General features: G+C 44.3%; 1 protein-coding gene across 1 annotated transcript in view; it reads left to right on the top strand.

Moving 5' to 3' along the window:
• Positions 1–1,868: 1,868 nt before the first annotated feature.
• Positions 1,869–17,413, top strand: part of DNAH5 (dynein axonemal heavy chain 5) — a 267,302-nt gene continuing 251,757 nt past the window's right edge. The window contains exon 1 of the mRNA XM_033852761.2: positions 1,869–2,285. Coding sequence (XP_033708652.2) covers positions 2,142–2,285 — 144 coding nt within the window. The 5' untranslated portion in view covers positions 1,869–2,141. The remainder of the gene's footprint in view (positions 2,286–17,413) is intronic.

Raw genomic sequence — 17,413 nt, 5'->3', positions numbered from 1 at the left:
CGGGCTTCGCAGATAGTACGTTTTTGGTTTTTTTTTTTTTTTTTTTTACAAAGTGAAGGTTTATAGCAACGTTGTGTGGAGCAAATCTAACAGCACAATTTTTCCAACAGCTTTTACTCACTTGGTGTCCCTGTGTCACGTTTTGGTAATTCTCAAAATATTTCAGACTTCTTCATCATTATTATATTTGTTAGGGTGATCTGTGGCCGGTGATCTTTGGTGTTATTATTGCAAAAAGATTACAACTGGCTGAAGGCTCAGATGATGGTTAGCATATTTTAGCAATGAAGTATTTTTAAACTAAGGTATGTATACACTGTTTGGACATAATACTATCGCACATTTAATAGACCACAGTATGGCATAGACATGAATTTTCTATGCACTGAGAAACCAAAAAATTCATGTGACTCACTTTATTGCAGTAGTTGCTTTATTGCAGTGGCCTGGAATTGAACCTGCAATGTATCTGAGATGCCTGTATAGTCCAGAGCTTAAACACCAGATGGAGTCAAGTTTCAGGGCTCACAACCTCTTTCTGGTTATGGTCCTGGGGAACTCTCTGTCTCCACTGTAATATAGTGATAATAGTGATAATGGCCAAGTTCAGAGGGTGTCTTAAGATATGATTTAACTCACAATCATGACCTAGAAGAGTGTTAGCTCTCATTTCCCATTCTCACACCTACCCACTACAGACACCCTCTTTTCCTGGGCTGTCTTTCCTGGCCAAGCTGAGTTTTCATCTCTGTTAAAAGAATAACTCTTTTCTTGAGGGCCTGGTTTTAAATCTTCCAAGGTGATTATTGGGTGCACAACGAACTCTGACAATATGCTACTGAGAGAAACAGGATGATGACACTCCCTAGAACCAAAAAACGTCGTTTAAAATTTTCTTAGTTTCTGAAGAGTGTTTAGAGTTTGTACTGCTTCATGGTTTTTTTCCTAGTAAGAATTTGAACTATTGTTCAAGAGCTAATCGGTATTTAGTAGCCCTTATGAACAGAAGCAATCTTCTCCCTCCCATGGAGACTTGGAGCTGGTCTCCCTAGAATTTATAGTCTAGTAGATTTGAACTGTTTAATACCGTAGCCAGCAGTCATATTAACTATTGAGCATTTGAAATGAGACCGGTCTGATCTGAAACCTACTGTTCGTGTAAAATACACATAAAAATTTGAGGATGTAGTATAGTTAACGCAAGTTCGTGGTTCACATCTGCAAAACAACTCAGGAAACGTGCACCAGATACGGCTGCGTAGGTACTTCAGAGAAGAGCTAAAGCAGAGGATATGGGGGAAGGCCTGTCCCAGGAAGGCCCCATAGGGTCCGGCTCGGTTACAGCTGATAAGAAGAATCTAAAGTATCTCACGAATAATTGTTATATTGCTAACATGTTGAAATAATATTTTGGATATATAGGATTAAATGAAACATTGCTAAAATAATTTCACCTGTTTCTTTTTACTTGTTAAAAATGTGGCTCCTAGAGCTATAAACGGACACATGTGGCAAACATATTTCTAACGGTCAGACCTAGTCCCACTGACAAAGAACAATTTGCAGAGATAAAATATTTATATTCTCCTTTGTAAAGTCCTTAAGGGCAAAGTTCCTGGAATCTTCACACATGCCAATGCAGCTACTGTTCTGACAGATAGACAGCATTTAGGAAATTGTCACCTCCAGGTTAAAACTCAAGGTTAAACATTTCCACTGAGTTTTAGGCTGAAGAATCATCTGTGAAGATACCTGACAAGGACAAAACGAGAGGAACCAACGTATGAGTCAAGACTGTGGGAAGATGTGCGAATAATTAAAGTTGAAACATTCTAAATCTCATTTTGAAAAATTTTTTCCTGAAGCTAGAAACATAACATTCAGAAGAGACACTCCAAACAAGGGGACTTGGTTGACGCTAGCAGGAACATTCAGCTCAGAGCCAACCGAAACTGGACGGAAAGCAGCCAAGAAATGGCATCTGGGGCTCGGCAGCCGAAACCTCTGGATTTCCGCTCTCCGGGAGCCGGCGGCGAGCTCGCCGCGGCGTAAGCGCCTCTGGACCCCCGAGACCGGGGAGGCGCTGGAGCACGCACAGAGGGAGGAGGGAACCCGGTCCAGGCGGAGCAAAGCTCGTCGCCATGGCGACCGCCCGAGCCGCAAACAGCCCGGTGAGCGGAGCGAGCAGCAGTCCGAGCGGACGCCGGGGAGCAGCGCGGGCCGGCTGGCCCCCACCCGTGGCGTGTCCCCGCGGAGCGCCGGAAGGCAGCGCCATGGACAAGCTGGTACTGTGCGTGCTCGCTCCGCGCGGCTCCCACGCTTGGCCCGCCCCGCCACGGCACATGCGCGGCCTCCCAGCTGCCGGGTGCTCGTGGCTCCACGGGGTCCGCGCACGGGCGGCGCGGGCTTCGGTTGCGGGCTTCAGCTTCAGGGCGTGGGTCCTGAAAGCGCCTTCGTGAGCCTGAGGGGCTGGAGTTGTCGGGTTTTGAGTTTGGCGTGTTTTGCTCAGGATGCCAGGGCACTCATAAAATACAAAAGCCTAGGTTCAGGGACCACGTCTCCCCTTTATCTTCAAGTTGCTGCGGAAAGGCCACTAGTGTGCTGCGTCGTGGACCCAAGCAACCCTTGACCCATAGCGAGCATCAAATAGGTCCAGGTGTGGCGGAGGCAGCCCTTGTGGGAAGTTGTTGGCTGTAACTAGCTCTCATTAGCCCTTGGGTTTGGACAAAAGCCAGTGTTTAGTTTCCTTGGAGAGAGGGAGAGGGGTGAGGTGCAGAGGAAGCCCCATTGGGCAGTTTCCTGGTGTCTTTTACTTTTGCCTGAGTGCACAGCAGGTGAGAAAGGGCCGGAAAAAAACTCTGCATTTAAATCAGCGTTCGCTTCATTTGGCTTTGCTCGCTCTCTTAAATGAATATTGTGGGGTGGAAAAAAAAATCCAGGTACTTGTTTTTGCATTTATCTCCAAAAGTGATTCCTGCTCTTTGGAATTCAGGGAACGTCTAGGAGACTAAAGCTTTTCCTACAAACAAGAAACTAGGGACACGGAGGGGCTTTTGTACGCAGGAGGGCCCGGCAAGGTCCTACTCAGTTTCCATATAGATTTCTGTGGCTACATTATACATTTTATCATTTACACTATCTATAGCTATATTACTATAGGAATATATTATGCTAATCAATAAAATATGCATCCTGTCATGATTTAATAAACATAAATTGTATTACTGACTTAAGAGCAATGTATATAGTTTGTATATATAATACTTCAACGTTTTCCTCCCCTCTGTAGATATTTACCTTGCAGAAAATTACCTGTTTTATTCTTGTGAGCATCTTGCTATGGTAGACTCATATTAATATCTTATTTTCATATAACATAAATGTAAGGTTGGATCTTAACAAACGGCACCGCGAAACAGAGGAAAGCTTCAAGTGAGCTTTATTAGGGAGCGCTCCCGGGCGAGGTTCACTGGTCCGAGAGAAAGGGGCCAGAGAAGTCGCGTCCAGTACTGGATGAGGGGGATTTTTATTGGGGTAAAAGCAGAAGGCGGCTTGCAAGGGGAGGGGGTGGTTTGCTATAAAGGGTAATTCCTTATTTGGTGAGGATACAGCAGGGCCAGGTGTTGGTTGGTCTGTTGTGGGGCGTAAGCCCATTTTCCCTTCCCGTCAGCCCCATTGTTTTCTGGGCAGGAAGTTAGAGTCTCTTGTTGATTCCCAGAACAGGTGAGGTCATTATGTCCCAATGCCTCTCCTACCTCATACTGGTCGATGTTTTCTCTTACCCCGCTGGCCTCCTTTCACCCGGGGCCAACGGATCTTACAATAAACACTTGGAATCTACAGTATATCTACTTTGTGTTTCATGAAGACAAATACTCGTTAGTTCACTTTAATCTTTTTAGTGACTCTTTTACCCATTTTCTGTCCAGAAAAACAGACCCTGAAATGACAGATGGCATTGCAACTGTTAATACCTATAAACCAATGTCTTTTTTGTATTCCTTAATTTAAAATCCATATATTATATAATCTTACATAAATTTATCAAGTTTAACCCTGTAAGAATATAAAAATATGGCTATTAGCCTTATAGCATATTCTTATGTTTTATTAATTATGCTCACTTTAAGGCTGAAAAAAGTAGGCCACTAAAACAATATCATTCCAATTTTATAAAAATAAAAAAGGTATGGGGCTTCCCTGGTGGCGCAGTGGTTGAGAGTCCACCTGCCGATGCAGGGGACACGGGTTCGTGCCCCGGTCTGGGAAGATCCCACATGCCGCGGAGCGGCTGGGCCCGTGAGCCATGGCCTCTGAGCCTGCGCGTCCGGAACCTGTGCTCCGCAACGGGAGAGGCCACAGCAGTGAGAGGCCCGCGTACCGCAAAAAAAAAAAAAAAAAAAAAAAAAGGTATGTAAATATGTATAGAAAACAGACTAAAAGGACATATACCAAAATATTGATCTCTGGCTGGTGGCATTAAAGAGGATTTTAGTTTTCTTTTTTTCCCTTTATTTAAAATTTTTCATAATGAATATACATATGGTAAATCTGTAAATATATATTTAAATATAAATTATCGGTATATATTTAAATTATATACCTAAGTAAAATGCAAACATATTGTTAAATATATATATATATATATATGCTCCCTGATGGCTTTCAGGGGAGGGTTTTTTTTTTTGGCGGTACACGGGCCTCTCACTGTTGTGGCCTCTCCCGTTGCGGAGCACAGGCTCCGCACGCGCAGGCTCCGGACACGCAGGCTCAGCGGCCATGGCTCACGGGCCCAGTCGTTCCGTGGCATGTGGGATCTTCCCGGGCCGGGGCACGAACCCGCGTCCCCTGCATCGGGAGGCGGACTCTCAACCACTGCGCCACCAGGGAAGCCCCTCAGGGGAGGGTTTTTAAAGGCGACAGTTGGGGTGAGGGATGCAGCTCATGGATTTTCTTCTGATTGGTTGGCGGTGAGGTAACAGGGTGATGTGTAGGGAATCTGAATCATCAGCCTTCTGGTTCCAACCAGTCTGGGATCCGCGTGCTTGCGGTCAGCATGTAGTCATCGTCCTTCACTTGTAGTCACCATCCTCCATCCTCCATCCTCCTCCACCTTAGTTTCTGCAGAACAATTCAAAGATACGTGTCAGATGGTTATGAATATCCCTTGAGGAGGGACAGGACTCTGTTTTAGGTGTCATTACTTTTCTTGCTTGACTGTTTTTCCTTTGTTTCTGCATGCCCTCGCTTCCCTAATTAGTAACTGCTTAAGTCTGCTCTTTGGAACTCAGGGAAGGGCTAGGAGACTAAAGCCTTTTCTACAAACAAGAAATGGGGGACACGGAGGGTCTTTTGTACCCAGAAGGGCCCCACAGGTTCCTGCCCAGTTTCAATATGGATTTCTGTGGTTACATTATTTAGGAAAAATAAAAGCAAGTGGACACTGAGACATATAAACTGTTACAGCTGGGAAATGTGACGGTTGCGGAGCTGTCAATTCCCTGGGGAGGGCAGAGTAGCCGCTGTTCATCTCCTTTGCCTGAGGCTAGTATAGCATTAGAAAAAGGCTGCTATGAATAGCGCTATTTCGAGGAATTGGTTCCCGCTGCAGGAGAAATGTCAGGAGGAAGTTTACCTGTTACATTTTCTCTTTTAGTCATGCTAAGCTCTTTCTTGGCACTGAGCACCAAGGCTGTTTATTTATACCTCTCTGCTGTTTGCATTTGGCTTTACTCTTTGTAGCCTGACTTTTAACAAGCACACAGAAAAAGGCTGGTACAACTGCTGGTTCCTTACCTTGTTTATGAATAAAAATCAAGAGCTTCAGCTCGAGAGTAAACTGCCCACCAGGGAGGGGGAGTCAGCATTCAAGATGATGCCTGGATCCAGGTGTCCCCTCCCCTCAGGGCCAGGCCCACCCCATCACCAGGTCCCATGGGCGGTTTGTTGGTTAGAATCTGAATGAATGCTTTCTTTCCGTATTAACTCCTCTCCAGAGAAAATGCTTCTGAGAGTCAGGCTGGGGTAGGAAAGAGAATTAGAGGATACTTGAGCAGTTTGGTTCAATTCAAAACACATTGCCTTAAGTACCTGTTGTGTTTGGAGTACTGTGGAAGGGCTCTGGGGAATTTGACTTTCTTTTCTGTCTCCAGTTTTCCTCCCCTGCCCCTCACTTTGTTCCTTCATCTCTTCTTGCTTCTCTCCTCCTTCCTCCCTCCCTTCCTTCCCCTACTTCCCCTCCTACAGTATGTATCGCAGGCTTTCCTGTGGACCCTTTTCTCAAATTCCCCTTGATGATTTTGAAGTTCCCCTAACACTCACTACACAATTAATGATTATTCTCCCCTTTTCTTTGGGGACCAGATGACGTGAACAAATTGTGACTGCTGCCTCCTGGTTTTGAGTAACTTGGGTAAGTGATTTGGGCCTGTCTTGCAGGAGGTGGATTATACATATTGAGAAAGGACGGTGAACATGTGATGCTTGTCAGATTCCTGACAAAGTTTATGTCTGCCCAGAGGTTATGCTATTTTAATAAGGCCATTTAGAGAAAGCCTGCCATTGCTCCTACCCCAGGTCGGGTGGTAGAATTATGATCGGGTTCCCATGGGCCAACATTTCTGCCCCAGGGGAGATAACATGAAGAGTCAGAATGTCTTCCTTTCTCGAAGCAGCCTCCAGGTTGGGCCAACAGGGCTTGGCTGTGGGATGTGGGCGAAGCCTCCTGCACCCGTCCCCAAGGGAGTGGTCATAGACTTCCTTGGACTGCTTGGACATTGGAAAAAATTAAAAAATCTTACTCTTGGAGGGCTGAAAGCTGGGTGGGCTACTTCTGAACATTGTTTAGCTTATTTGGGTAAAGACTAAGAGTTTGTGATGCATTGGTGTCCTGGGGTGTCCATGTTATTGCTCATTACAAAGAAGCAAAGCAAGGCCTGGCCCAGAGGGAGCAGTCATCCCCGACGCTGGCAGCCTTCCCAGAAGAGGGTCGACCAAGTGTCAGGGGCTGTGTTGGGGACTCAGGAGACGTCTTGGCAGAAAGGTGGCTGTTACCTTTCAGATAAGGACCGGCTGGGCCAGGAGGAACCTTGACTTGGATTTGACATGCCTGCTTCACAATACATGATGTTCAGATAGACACTGAGCAGCGATATGAGAAGCATTTCCTTTCAGATGAGAGTGGAAGCTCTGGAAAGTTGGAGGTTCTCCTGGTTATCATGCTGCACATCAGGTCACCCCCAAACTTCGTGGCTTGAAATAGCAACAAGCGTATTATCTTTTCCAATTTCTGTGGGTCAGGAAGCCAGGACTGGGCTCAGCTGGGTGGCTCTGGCTTGAGGGTCCCTCCTATGGCGTTTGGGGCGCTGGTGTAGCAGGGACTGGACGGGCATCTCTCTCTCTTCCTGTGTCTTAGGTCAGGCACGGCTAGTTTGAGACCCAGCTCCGCCTGGTCGGTCTCTCTGCATCGGCTTCCTCACAGCAAGGCGGTCTCAGGGAAGCTGGCTGCTTTCATAGTGGCCGAGCGTACAAGAGGAGAATTCCAGAGACCAAGGTAGAAGCGGCATCACCTTGATGACCTAAACACGGGAGTTACTTCTGCTGTGGTCCAAACAGTCACAACTTCCTCCCTCCTCACTTTGAGGGCGGAGACCCCACCTCTCGATGGGAAGAATGCCCACCTCTCATAAGCACACCAGTTTTATTGGACTAGGGCCCATCCCAATGACCTGGTCTTAACTTGGTACAATTTGCAAGGACCCTATATCCAAATAAGGTCATATCCTGAGGTCTTGGGGGACTTCAACATACCTTTTTCGGGAGGGACACACTTCAACACATAACAGTGATAAAATGCATCAATCTATTATTAGTAATTTCCCTTTTAGTATGAATTCTTATTTTTTTCCTTAAAATATATAGTTTTAAATTTAAGAAGTAGTCAGTAGTCGTGGAAAATAAAAAAACCCTTAAATGACATAAACAATTTAAAGCATGTCTTTATCCCAGTCCTGTCTACTAGCTCCCTCGCTGGAAGCAGTCATGGCAGTAGTTGTTTTGGATGTCCCCTGAGAAACTTTTATGCACCTCAATGTTTTCATCTATAAAATGGAAATATTACCTTCCTCACAAGATAATGTTTAGAATGAAATGAGTTAGTAAATGTAAAATACAGTGTGAGAGAAGGCACTTAATAAATGTTATTCATTTTCCCAGCTTAGTGAGGATAGTCTAGAAGTGGTTTACAGTGAAACTAATGAAGGTTAGGTTTCAGGCCCCCCACTTGCACGGGGAGGACCCAGGAATGTGTTCAATGGATGTACGTTTTTGTACAATTTGCAGAAGTAAGATATCTTAACTGCCATTGGTGAAGAACTGAGTAAGTCCCCTTCCATTTTAACTTCACCTTCATTCAACTTGCCCTGTTCTTGGGTGAAGTTGGAATGGCAACAGGCATTTTTAAGATGCAAGGGGAAGCTGAGTTGAGAAAACATTTCCTGTATGTTTGGGGGGATATATCAAAGAGCTAGCACAAATATATTTTGCTATTTGTCTCTGCCATGCATTCCTCCTGCTGTGTCCACTTGGCCAGATTCATGACCTAAAGGTCCAGGGCTGGGGTCATGTTCAGTGTGAAGGTGTTCTGTGGTGCCCAGCTTGGAAGGATGGGCTCCATGGAGGAGAAACCAGGTTTGAAATGGATGCGCCAGAAGCTACTCTAGGAAAAACACTTAATCACCAAATGTGCCGAAAGCAGAGGATTGGGGTCTCATCAACGTCTGTTCAAAAATGCAAATTCTCTTCTGTCATGACTGTTCTTGATAATGTAATAATATAATTGTAAACACAGTATACATTTTTTTCCTTTATGATAGAAATTATGCAAACTAGAGTTGATCAGAATTCCTGTGTTTGTAGGGTACAAACCTGTAAACTGTACATAGCCAGTACCTCCGTCTGGGAACTTGCATGTTTTGAGTACCCCGTCTCTCCTTGATAAAAGACAAATTTCAATCATCCCTGCTGGAGGAAGGGCTAAATTATCTTTGTATTCACTCTATAGGAGACATTGCAAAGTTGTTGTAAGAAGAGGAGATCTAAGAGTTTTCGGCCAAAACCATATCCCTGTCTATCTCTATGTATATCTATTTTGACATAAAAGTCTTCCAGGAAATTAGTACAAATAGTCTGTTATTTATTTCCTGGCTTTTGTGTTACCAGCCTTAAAAAATTTGTAATTTGTTATATTTTATTTTTTCTTTCTAGGTAAATATTCACTTTAATGCCTAATTTTGTGTTTATAATTCTGTTTTCTCTTTCTTAATGTGGGACCCCCCATTTGAGTAAACCTCAGACCCCACTAAATCGAGATCCACCCCGCACTGGCCTAAGTAAGTGCTGTAATGGGTTACTTGGGAGCTCTTGGCTCTGGTGGAGGATGGGAGGGGAGAAGGAGAGAGGAGGTGGAAGGAAGGAAGGAAGGAAGGGGCTAAAGACTAATTTTGCCTTTGTCCCAGTTTTCCCTCGGGCTGGCTTTGGTGGTGGGGCATCGGGCATCGGGCATCATTTGTTAAATGAACGTACTGTATAGCACAGGTGACTCTGCTCAATATTATGTAACAACCTAAATGGGAAAAGAATTTGAAAAAGGATACATGTATATGTATAACTGAATCACTTTGCTACACACCTGAAACTCACACAGCATTGTTAATCAACTAGACTCCAATATAAAATAAGAAGTTAAAGAAAAAAGCACGTTACATGTGCTGTGCTCTACAAGGCAATGTGGCGGACGTAAAAGAAACTGAAGGTACGGGTCTTTGTTCTCAAAAAGGTTTAACCATCTCATTGGGAAGGCAAACACGCCAAACACTGCTGAAAATCCTAAACAAGTTAAAATGAAAACCGACTCAGCAAAAAGTGCATGTGGTTACTCAGAATGCATGAAGAGCACAGGGGAATCAGTGTGGGCAAAGCCTGAAATTGGCCTCCATCAGCCACTCCAAGTCTTGTCTGAGGACGAGCGTGCGACCGGGAGGTCCTGGCATGTGGTCAGCCTACCTGCATTGATACGGGTTCGCTGCCACTCATGTGTGATGGACAGATGCTGCTGAAGATGGATTGTGACAATGAACCTGCACAGCTGTTCCAAGTGAACCTAAGGAGGTGAACAGCTAGCCATGCAGGGAGAAGAGATGTTCCAGGCAAAGCGGTAAGGGCAACAGACAGACAGCAACAGTCTTGGAGCAAAGAGGCGGGGCTGGGCAAAGAGCTGTCAAATGAGGTCCTTGCTCTCCAACTAGGTTACGACTCCTCTTCCATTGAAGTTTATAACTGGCGAAGACCGTCAGCCCTATGGTGACTCCTTTTAGTAATGATGAAGAATGGTTAAGCTTATTTTCCCTGTCATAGCAGACTTTGATTATACGTAGTTGTTGTGTCTGGGGTTAGGTATCTTTTCATGTTTGTAATGCGTAATGAGTCATTTTACGACAGGATACTACTCTTCTGTCTTTCTTCATGATATGACTGTTTTGCTGAAGTTTCTTATAGTCATGATTTTAAAGGTCTACCTTTAATGTATACTATTATTTCGACCATTTCAGAACGGATGATAGTACTTTTCCAGGAAGGCCTGTGTACATAATTAATTATATCAATGGCGGAATTCCTTTTGAGGGAGGAAATTGTCTTTGTTTGGGAAAAACAAACTCTTAAGTCACTAGAGATAGGAGATGAGACCTGAGGGCAAAGCCAGAACAACCCAGGAGAGGAGCTTACAGCAGGCTCGCTGTCTGGGTGGGTGAGGGGTGGAGGAGAGATGGAGGCTGGACGAAGGCTGGGGGATCCCTGCAGATGGGGGCTGGGTCAAGTGCAGTGGAAGAGTCATGGGAAAATCCCCCAGGTGAGGGATGAGCAGAGAGCCTGAGAGTGGGAATGCCCAGGGTTCACTGGGAAACTGTCTTCCCCCTCTTGCTCTACGGGGTCTGCTCTATTCACAAGCTACTTTGTTGTTTCCTAGAATTTGAGCAATGGGCTGCGTTGTACATCTGGACCCCGAGAGGAAGGACCTCAGAGCTGGGGTTATCTTGAGCCCTTCAGCACCTTGGGGGTCTACTGAAGTCTTGGAAAGGGCATGGAATGGGTGCTCGGCCAGGTTCATCTAGACCTCAAGAGGCTAGGGCATCACAGCTGGCTTCTGCGTACCTTACTGCATGGGGGTGTGACTGTTAATTAGCAGAGCTGATTCCAGAACCACCCATGCAGCAAATCTCTTTCTGTAGCCATGCTCATGCTTTTCAAACTTTTTTTTGAGGATGGACTATAGGATTCATTTTATTTTTGCCCTTATGCTATTAGGGGAAACACCTATGTCTGTCCGTGTCTAGCCCCATGCTGAGTAGATTAGGCAATTATAAAGGTTTATTAACTGAGTAGTCTTTTCATGAGACTCAACTCTATGTCATCTCTATTTTGTTACCTTCACAGTTGATAATAAAGTGGGTGGAATATTTGATTTTCTTTTTGCTGAGAAAATTCATCTCAGAACGCTTGGGTATTTAGTATCCTTTTCCCAGGCTTACGGAGACCTAGAAGCTTAAAAATGAGAAACCCCGCCCAGTCCCTTCATTTACCTTGAAAATATGTTCCACCTGCTTAAAGAGAAAATTTAGAGTAATGAAAGCACAGCATATTTAACTTCTTTAGGAACCTGTTGTAGCACCTGCATCATGGTTATATTGGTTCATTAACTCCATAATGACTTTGGGACCTAATTTTATCTTTGTTAGAATTCTAGATTTCCATTTTAAATCTAAGCATGTGTAGACAGACACCGCTAAGGAAAAAAGTAGGCGCCCACTGGCCCTTCATTTGAGGACCTTAGTCATGCCCTCTGTTTGTGACTCCCCATTTCCCTCTCATTGGCTTATATACACTTTAAGGGTGTTAATGAATAACAGAAATAGATTTCCACTTCTCAAAAAAGAGCTTTGGTGTTTCTGGGATAATTAAGGCATCTGAAGAAGTAACTGGGTCATTACCCAGCGGCCTCCATAGTGACAGTTGGTTTAGGAGAGGTTGGTTAAGTTTCATCCTGGGAGTTTTAGTTATGTTTTGGTAACTATGTAGTAATATATGCCCAGTGAGCTAATATTTTAAATTTACCATAAAGATTTAAAAATGGCTAATAGGGCTTCCCTGGTGGCGCAGTGGTTGAGAGTCCGCCTGCCGATGCAGGGGACACAGGTTCGTGCCCCAGTCCGGGAAGATCCCACATGCCGCGGAGCGGCTGGGCCTGTGAGCCATGGCCGCTGAGCCTGCGCGTCCGGAGCCTGTGCTCCGCAACGGGAGAGGCTACAACAGTGAGAGGCCCGCGTACTGCAAAAAAAAAGGCTAATAATGTATTCTTACCTTCTTGATCTCCTTTTAGTACTGGGAAATAACATTAGATGGCCGTGGAATACCAATGACTTGGCAGTTCTTTATTAAGTATGTTACGTAAGTCCAGCTCCATTACAAGGGAATCCCCCCAGATAGAGGATAGAGAGATGTATTCTTGCAGTGGAATTTCTTCAAAATAGATGTTTAAAGTCAAGTTTTAAGGCCACTGGCACCAAAGAAGTAAAACAGGGCCTAGCACGTGGTCAGTAAATGAGTAAGTATAAAGAGATTAGGTTAAATATTCATCTGTCTTGGACAAAGTCTTAAGAGCAAAGATAGGTGCAAATGATCTTTTAAAACAGTGATACAGAACTTCCCTGGTGGTGCAGTGGTTGGGAATCCACCTGCCAATGCAGGGGACATGGGTTCGATCCCTGGTCCGGGAAGATCCCACATGCTGCGGAGCAACTAAGCCCATGCGCCACAACTACTGAGCCTGCACTTTAGAGCCTGCGAGCCACAACTACTGAAGCCCACGTGCCTAGAGCCCGTGCTCCGCAACGAGAGAAGCCACCGCAATGAGAAGCCCGCGCACCACAACAAAGAGTAGCCCCTGCTCACTGCAACTAGGGAAAGCCCGCGTGCAGCAACGAAGACCCAACGCAGCCAAAAATAAATATATAAAATTAAAAAACAAAACCAAAAAACCAGTGATACAGAAATTCTGAAAAGAGATATCATGGGTTTTCCTTCATTCTCACCTTTATCTCCATCCTCCTCTGGATTTCTTAAACGTGCTATGTGCAATTCTGTGGGTAATCTGGGAATTGGGTGGATTTTTAATTTTTGGTCTCGATGCACGGCTTGTGGCTTGTGGAATCTTAGTTCCCCGACCAAGGACTGAACTGTTGCCCCCTGTAGTGGAAGTGCAGAGTCCTAACCACTGGACTGCCAGGGAATTCCCTGGGTGGATTTTTCTGATTGAGGTCTGATGGACATGGTGGGAGTAGTGTGTTCACTGGGGGAGAGTGGGGGTAATCAGTCATCTTGTGCAGAACATTGGGGTTTTGGAGAATTCCAGGCTCTTCACAACTGCTTAGTTTAGCTCAGCAATTCCTGTTCCTGCAGCTCCAGTAGCAACCACCACCCAGCCAATCTTTGGTGGATGCAGACGAGACAAACCGTTCGTTCTGTGGAGTAGAGAGCTCCTTTGAACAATTATTTGAAAACAACTTAATCCTTGACTACTTAAAAAATATCTGTTTCCTGGAAGCTAGGTACCTGGGTGAGCTGAATGGGCAAATGAACATCTGTGGCATTCCTTGGGGGTTTGTTACGCTACCTTGCAGCTTCTGGGGCTTGGGTCTTCATCACCTAAACAGCACTTGCTTTATTTATAGTAGGATTACTTTTTAACAAAGTCTGTTAATTCCTGCTCTGTGTACTGGAGGATATTGCGGTGAAATAAAGGATTTTGCTGAATGCTTGTTACACATAACACTCAAACTTCTTTTTTTTTTTTCGTGGTATACGGGCCTCTCACTGTTGTGGCCTCTCCCGTTGCGGAGCACAGGCTCCGGACGCGCAGGCTCAGCGGCCATGGCTCACAGGCCCAGCCGCTCCGCAGCATGTGGGATCTTCCCGGACTGGGGCATGAACCTGTGTCCCCTGCATCGGCAGGCGGACTCTCAACCACTGCGCCACCAGGGAACCCCCAACACTCAAACTTCTTTACCAGATTTAATCCTGACTGTTTTTAGAGATAAGGACCCATTCACCACTTTTTGCAGATGATATTTGCCTGAAGTCTGCACCTAGAGACAGAGGATAAGAAAGAAATAGTTCTCTTCTTGTGTTGAGGCTTTGTGAGTTTCAGCATATGTCTGTGACCCCTTCCTCGCCATGTCAACCACAGTAGTAGAAAAACGAAGAGCTCCCGCACCCTGCCCATCTCTTTTCTGTCTTCTCCTTCCCCTCCTTTCTCTCACCCTCTTCCTCATCCCTCCAGGATTCTTCGTGCTCCCGTTTCCTTCCCTCCACCTCCGCCTCTCCCCTTTTCCTTCCGGTCCTCCAAAGCCCATGATAAGCATGCATCTAGGGGAAAGGGAACAGTTCAGACGAGTGAGCGCTTTCCCTTCTTACACAGAGCCCAGCAGAGCAGGGTCCCAACTGGCTGGTTGGTTTTGGCGGCAAGATGTCATTGGTTCATTTTCAGACCTGGTCTTGAAGAAGACAAAGAGTGTGAACTCATATTTAAGGTTTGACATAGTTTCAGCTTGGGTATTATGCCTTTTCCCCCTGTTTTACAAGTTAGTTTTCTTTTACATGGTTCCAAAAAAAAATGATGACTTTCGTGCTGGTCAGGTTGAGGCATGCTCTGGAGAGGCAAGGTCCAGACTTGTTTAGGGTAGAGAGGTAAATCGAGCCCCTGGACGCTGGTGGTGCTCTGAGAGGGGAGCTGCCAGCACGAAGTATTCAGAAAAGAAAATGAAGAGCCTCTTGTTTAAGACAGTTTACTTGCACGATTCTGAATTCCTGCAGTGAATTTATTCAGAGTTAGCCACTTCAATGTTACCTGTTTTTCTCAGTTTATATTTTTCCTTTTAGATTCACTTTGTTATACAGCAGAAACTAACACATTGTAAAGCAATTATACTCCAATAAAGATGTTAAAAAAACAGATTTCTTTTAAAAATAAAATTTTAGAGGCATTAAATGGTTTTTAATTTTTCTTTTTTTAAAGCAAACGTGTATTGTTCCCTTGAGACAGTTTCCTCCCTTTCTTCTTTGCTTCCTTCCTTTTTTTTTTTTTTTAATCCTCTCTCTCTCTCTCTCTCTCTTTCTTTTGAAAATTAGTTTAACAACAGAGAATCTGGAGCCAGATTTCCTGGGTCTGAATCCTAGCTCCAGCACTCATTAGCTGTGTAGCCTCCAGTAGGTAACTTGACTTCCCTGTGCATCAGTGTTTTAACCTGTAAAAATGGGGAAAGTAACTAACTACTTCATAAGTAAGTTGTGAGGATCTGGTGAGTTGTTATTTATAAAGTGCTTAGAACAGGGCCAGGTAGAGAGTAATGCTAGGAATTAAAATAAAAATAAGACAGAGGTAAACCTAGGAAGTACAGAGAAGCAAAAAAACCCCATAAAAATAATTAAGCCAACCTCTCAGTCTCAGAAGTAATCACTGTCAATAGTCTCTCCCTCTGCCCCCACATACATGTATATGTAATTTATTTCTAATTAAATTTTTTTTTACAAAAATTGATTCATACTCTTTCAGAGCCCTATTTCTTTTCATTTTATGACACATCATAAACATATCTCAATTTCATTAAAATGCCTCTTTTGTGGTACGCGGGCCTCTCACTGTTGGGGCCTCTCCCGTTGCGGAGCACAGGCACCGGATGCGCAGGCTCAGTGGCCATGGCTCACGGGCCCAGCCGCTCTGCGGCATGTGGGATCCTCCCAGACCGGGGCACGAACCCGTGTCCCCTGCATCGGCAGGCAGACGCTGAACCACTGCGCCACCAGAGAAGCCCTAAAATGCCTCTTGAACGTGATTTCTCATGGATGTGTCGAATTCCATCGTATACCTCTACAGTAAGTTATTTTACGAATCTCTTATTATGAAGCTGGGAATATTTTTGTCGTAAACTGTTTCCCACATTAATAATTAAAAAAATACATATGCTGTTGTTATCACAATATCCCTATGCCTCTGCTCCCACCTGCAGGCATCACATCCTCCACCCACTGGCACCCCCTGCTCCCAGCACTTTCTATCTTCTCAGGCCTCCATTTTCCCTGGCTTCATTTGAGAAATGCTCTTTAAGAGATATTTTTTGGTTATCAAAACACCTTATTTAAACAGCAAACACCTAATGGATGAAGATGTGGTATATATATATATACAATGGAATATTAGCCATAAAAAGAAATGAAATAATGCCATTTGCAGCAGCATGAATGGACCTAGAGATGATCAGACTAAGGGAAGTAAGTCAGAAAGAGAAAGACAAATATATGATATCACTTATACGTGGAATCTAATAAAAAATACAAATGAACTTATTTACAATATAGAAGCAGGTTTATATGTATCGAAAACAAACTTATGGTTACTAAAGGGGAAATGTTAGGGGGAGGGATAAATCAGGAGCTTGGGATGAACACACACACACTACAAAATATAAGATAGATGACTAACAAGGACCTACTGGATAGCACAGGGAACTCTACTCAATATTCTGTGATAACCTCTGTGAGAAAAGAATCTAAAAAAGAGTGAATACATGTATATGTTTAACTGAATCATTTTGCTGTACAACTGAAACTAACAACATTGTAGATCAACTATACTCCAATAAAATTAAAATATTAAAAAAAACCCCCAGCAAACAGCGATACCCCTTCAAAGTAAAGTAAAACAAAGCCAAAGCCCTCATCAAACTCTATAATAATGCCTCCCGCCAAAGGGTAGGAAGCTAATGGAGCAGCAGGAAAAAAATACAGCCCCTGGACAACTAAAATGTTCTCTATGCTTATCCTACTTTTGTATTATCTATAATAAAACAATTCTCAACTTTTTAAATTTAGACAGTTCTTACATTCTCAGGTTATTGCAAGTAGATCTTTATTTGTCAAATAGCAAAGTCTTAACAACCAGAATAAGGGCAGAGCCAAGCCTGGAGTGTCTCTTTTTGGTAAAGAATCCAAGGGATGGTTAAGCTCTCCATCTAGTGGCTGCCCAGGAAGTGGCTTCCTTGAATCTGGCCTTTTTCAGTTCTGGTTTCTGTGTAACAGGCTTATCACGATGTGTTCATTTTTCTCCAGGCAAAGTAGTTATTACTTGAGAAGTCCCATTGAAGCATCTCATTAAATTCGCTCATATCTGGTATAGAACGAGGCAGTAAACTTAGTTCATTTGCTAATAGGATCTTTCCCTTCATTCTCTTGTGTGGGAAATCGATTGCTGATCTGTTACTACGGCAACGCTCAGTGGAACCCACTTACAGGGGGATGAATTGCT

The sequence above is a fragment of the Tursiops truncatus genome, chromosome 3, assembly GCF_011762595.2.
Source record: "Tursiops truncatus isolate mTurTru1 chromosome 3, mTurTru1.mat.Y, whole genome shotgun sequence".
In the NCBI taxonomy this organism is placed as follows: domain Eukaryota; kingdom Metazoa; phylum Chordata; class Mammalia; order Artiodactyla; family Delphinidae; genus Tursiops; species Tursiops truncatus.
This window is presented reverse-complemented; position numbering and strand designations above follow the sequence as displayed.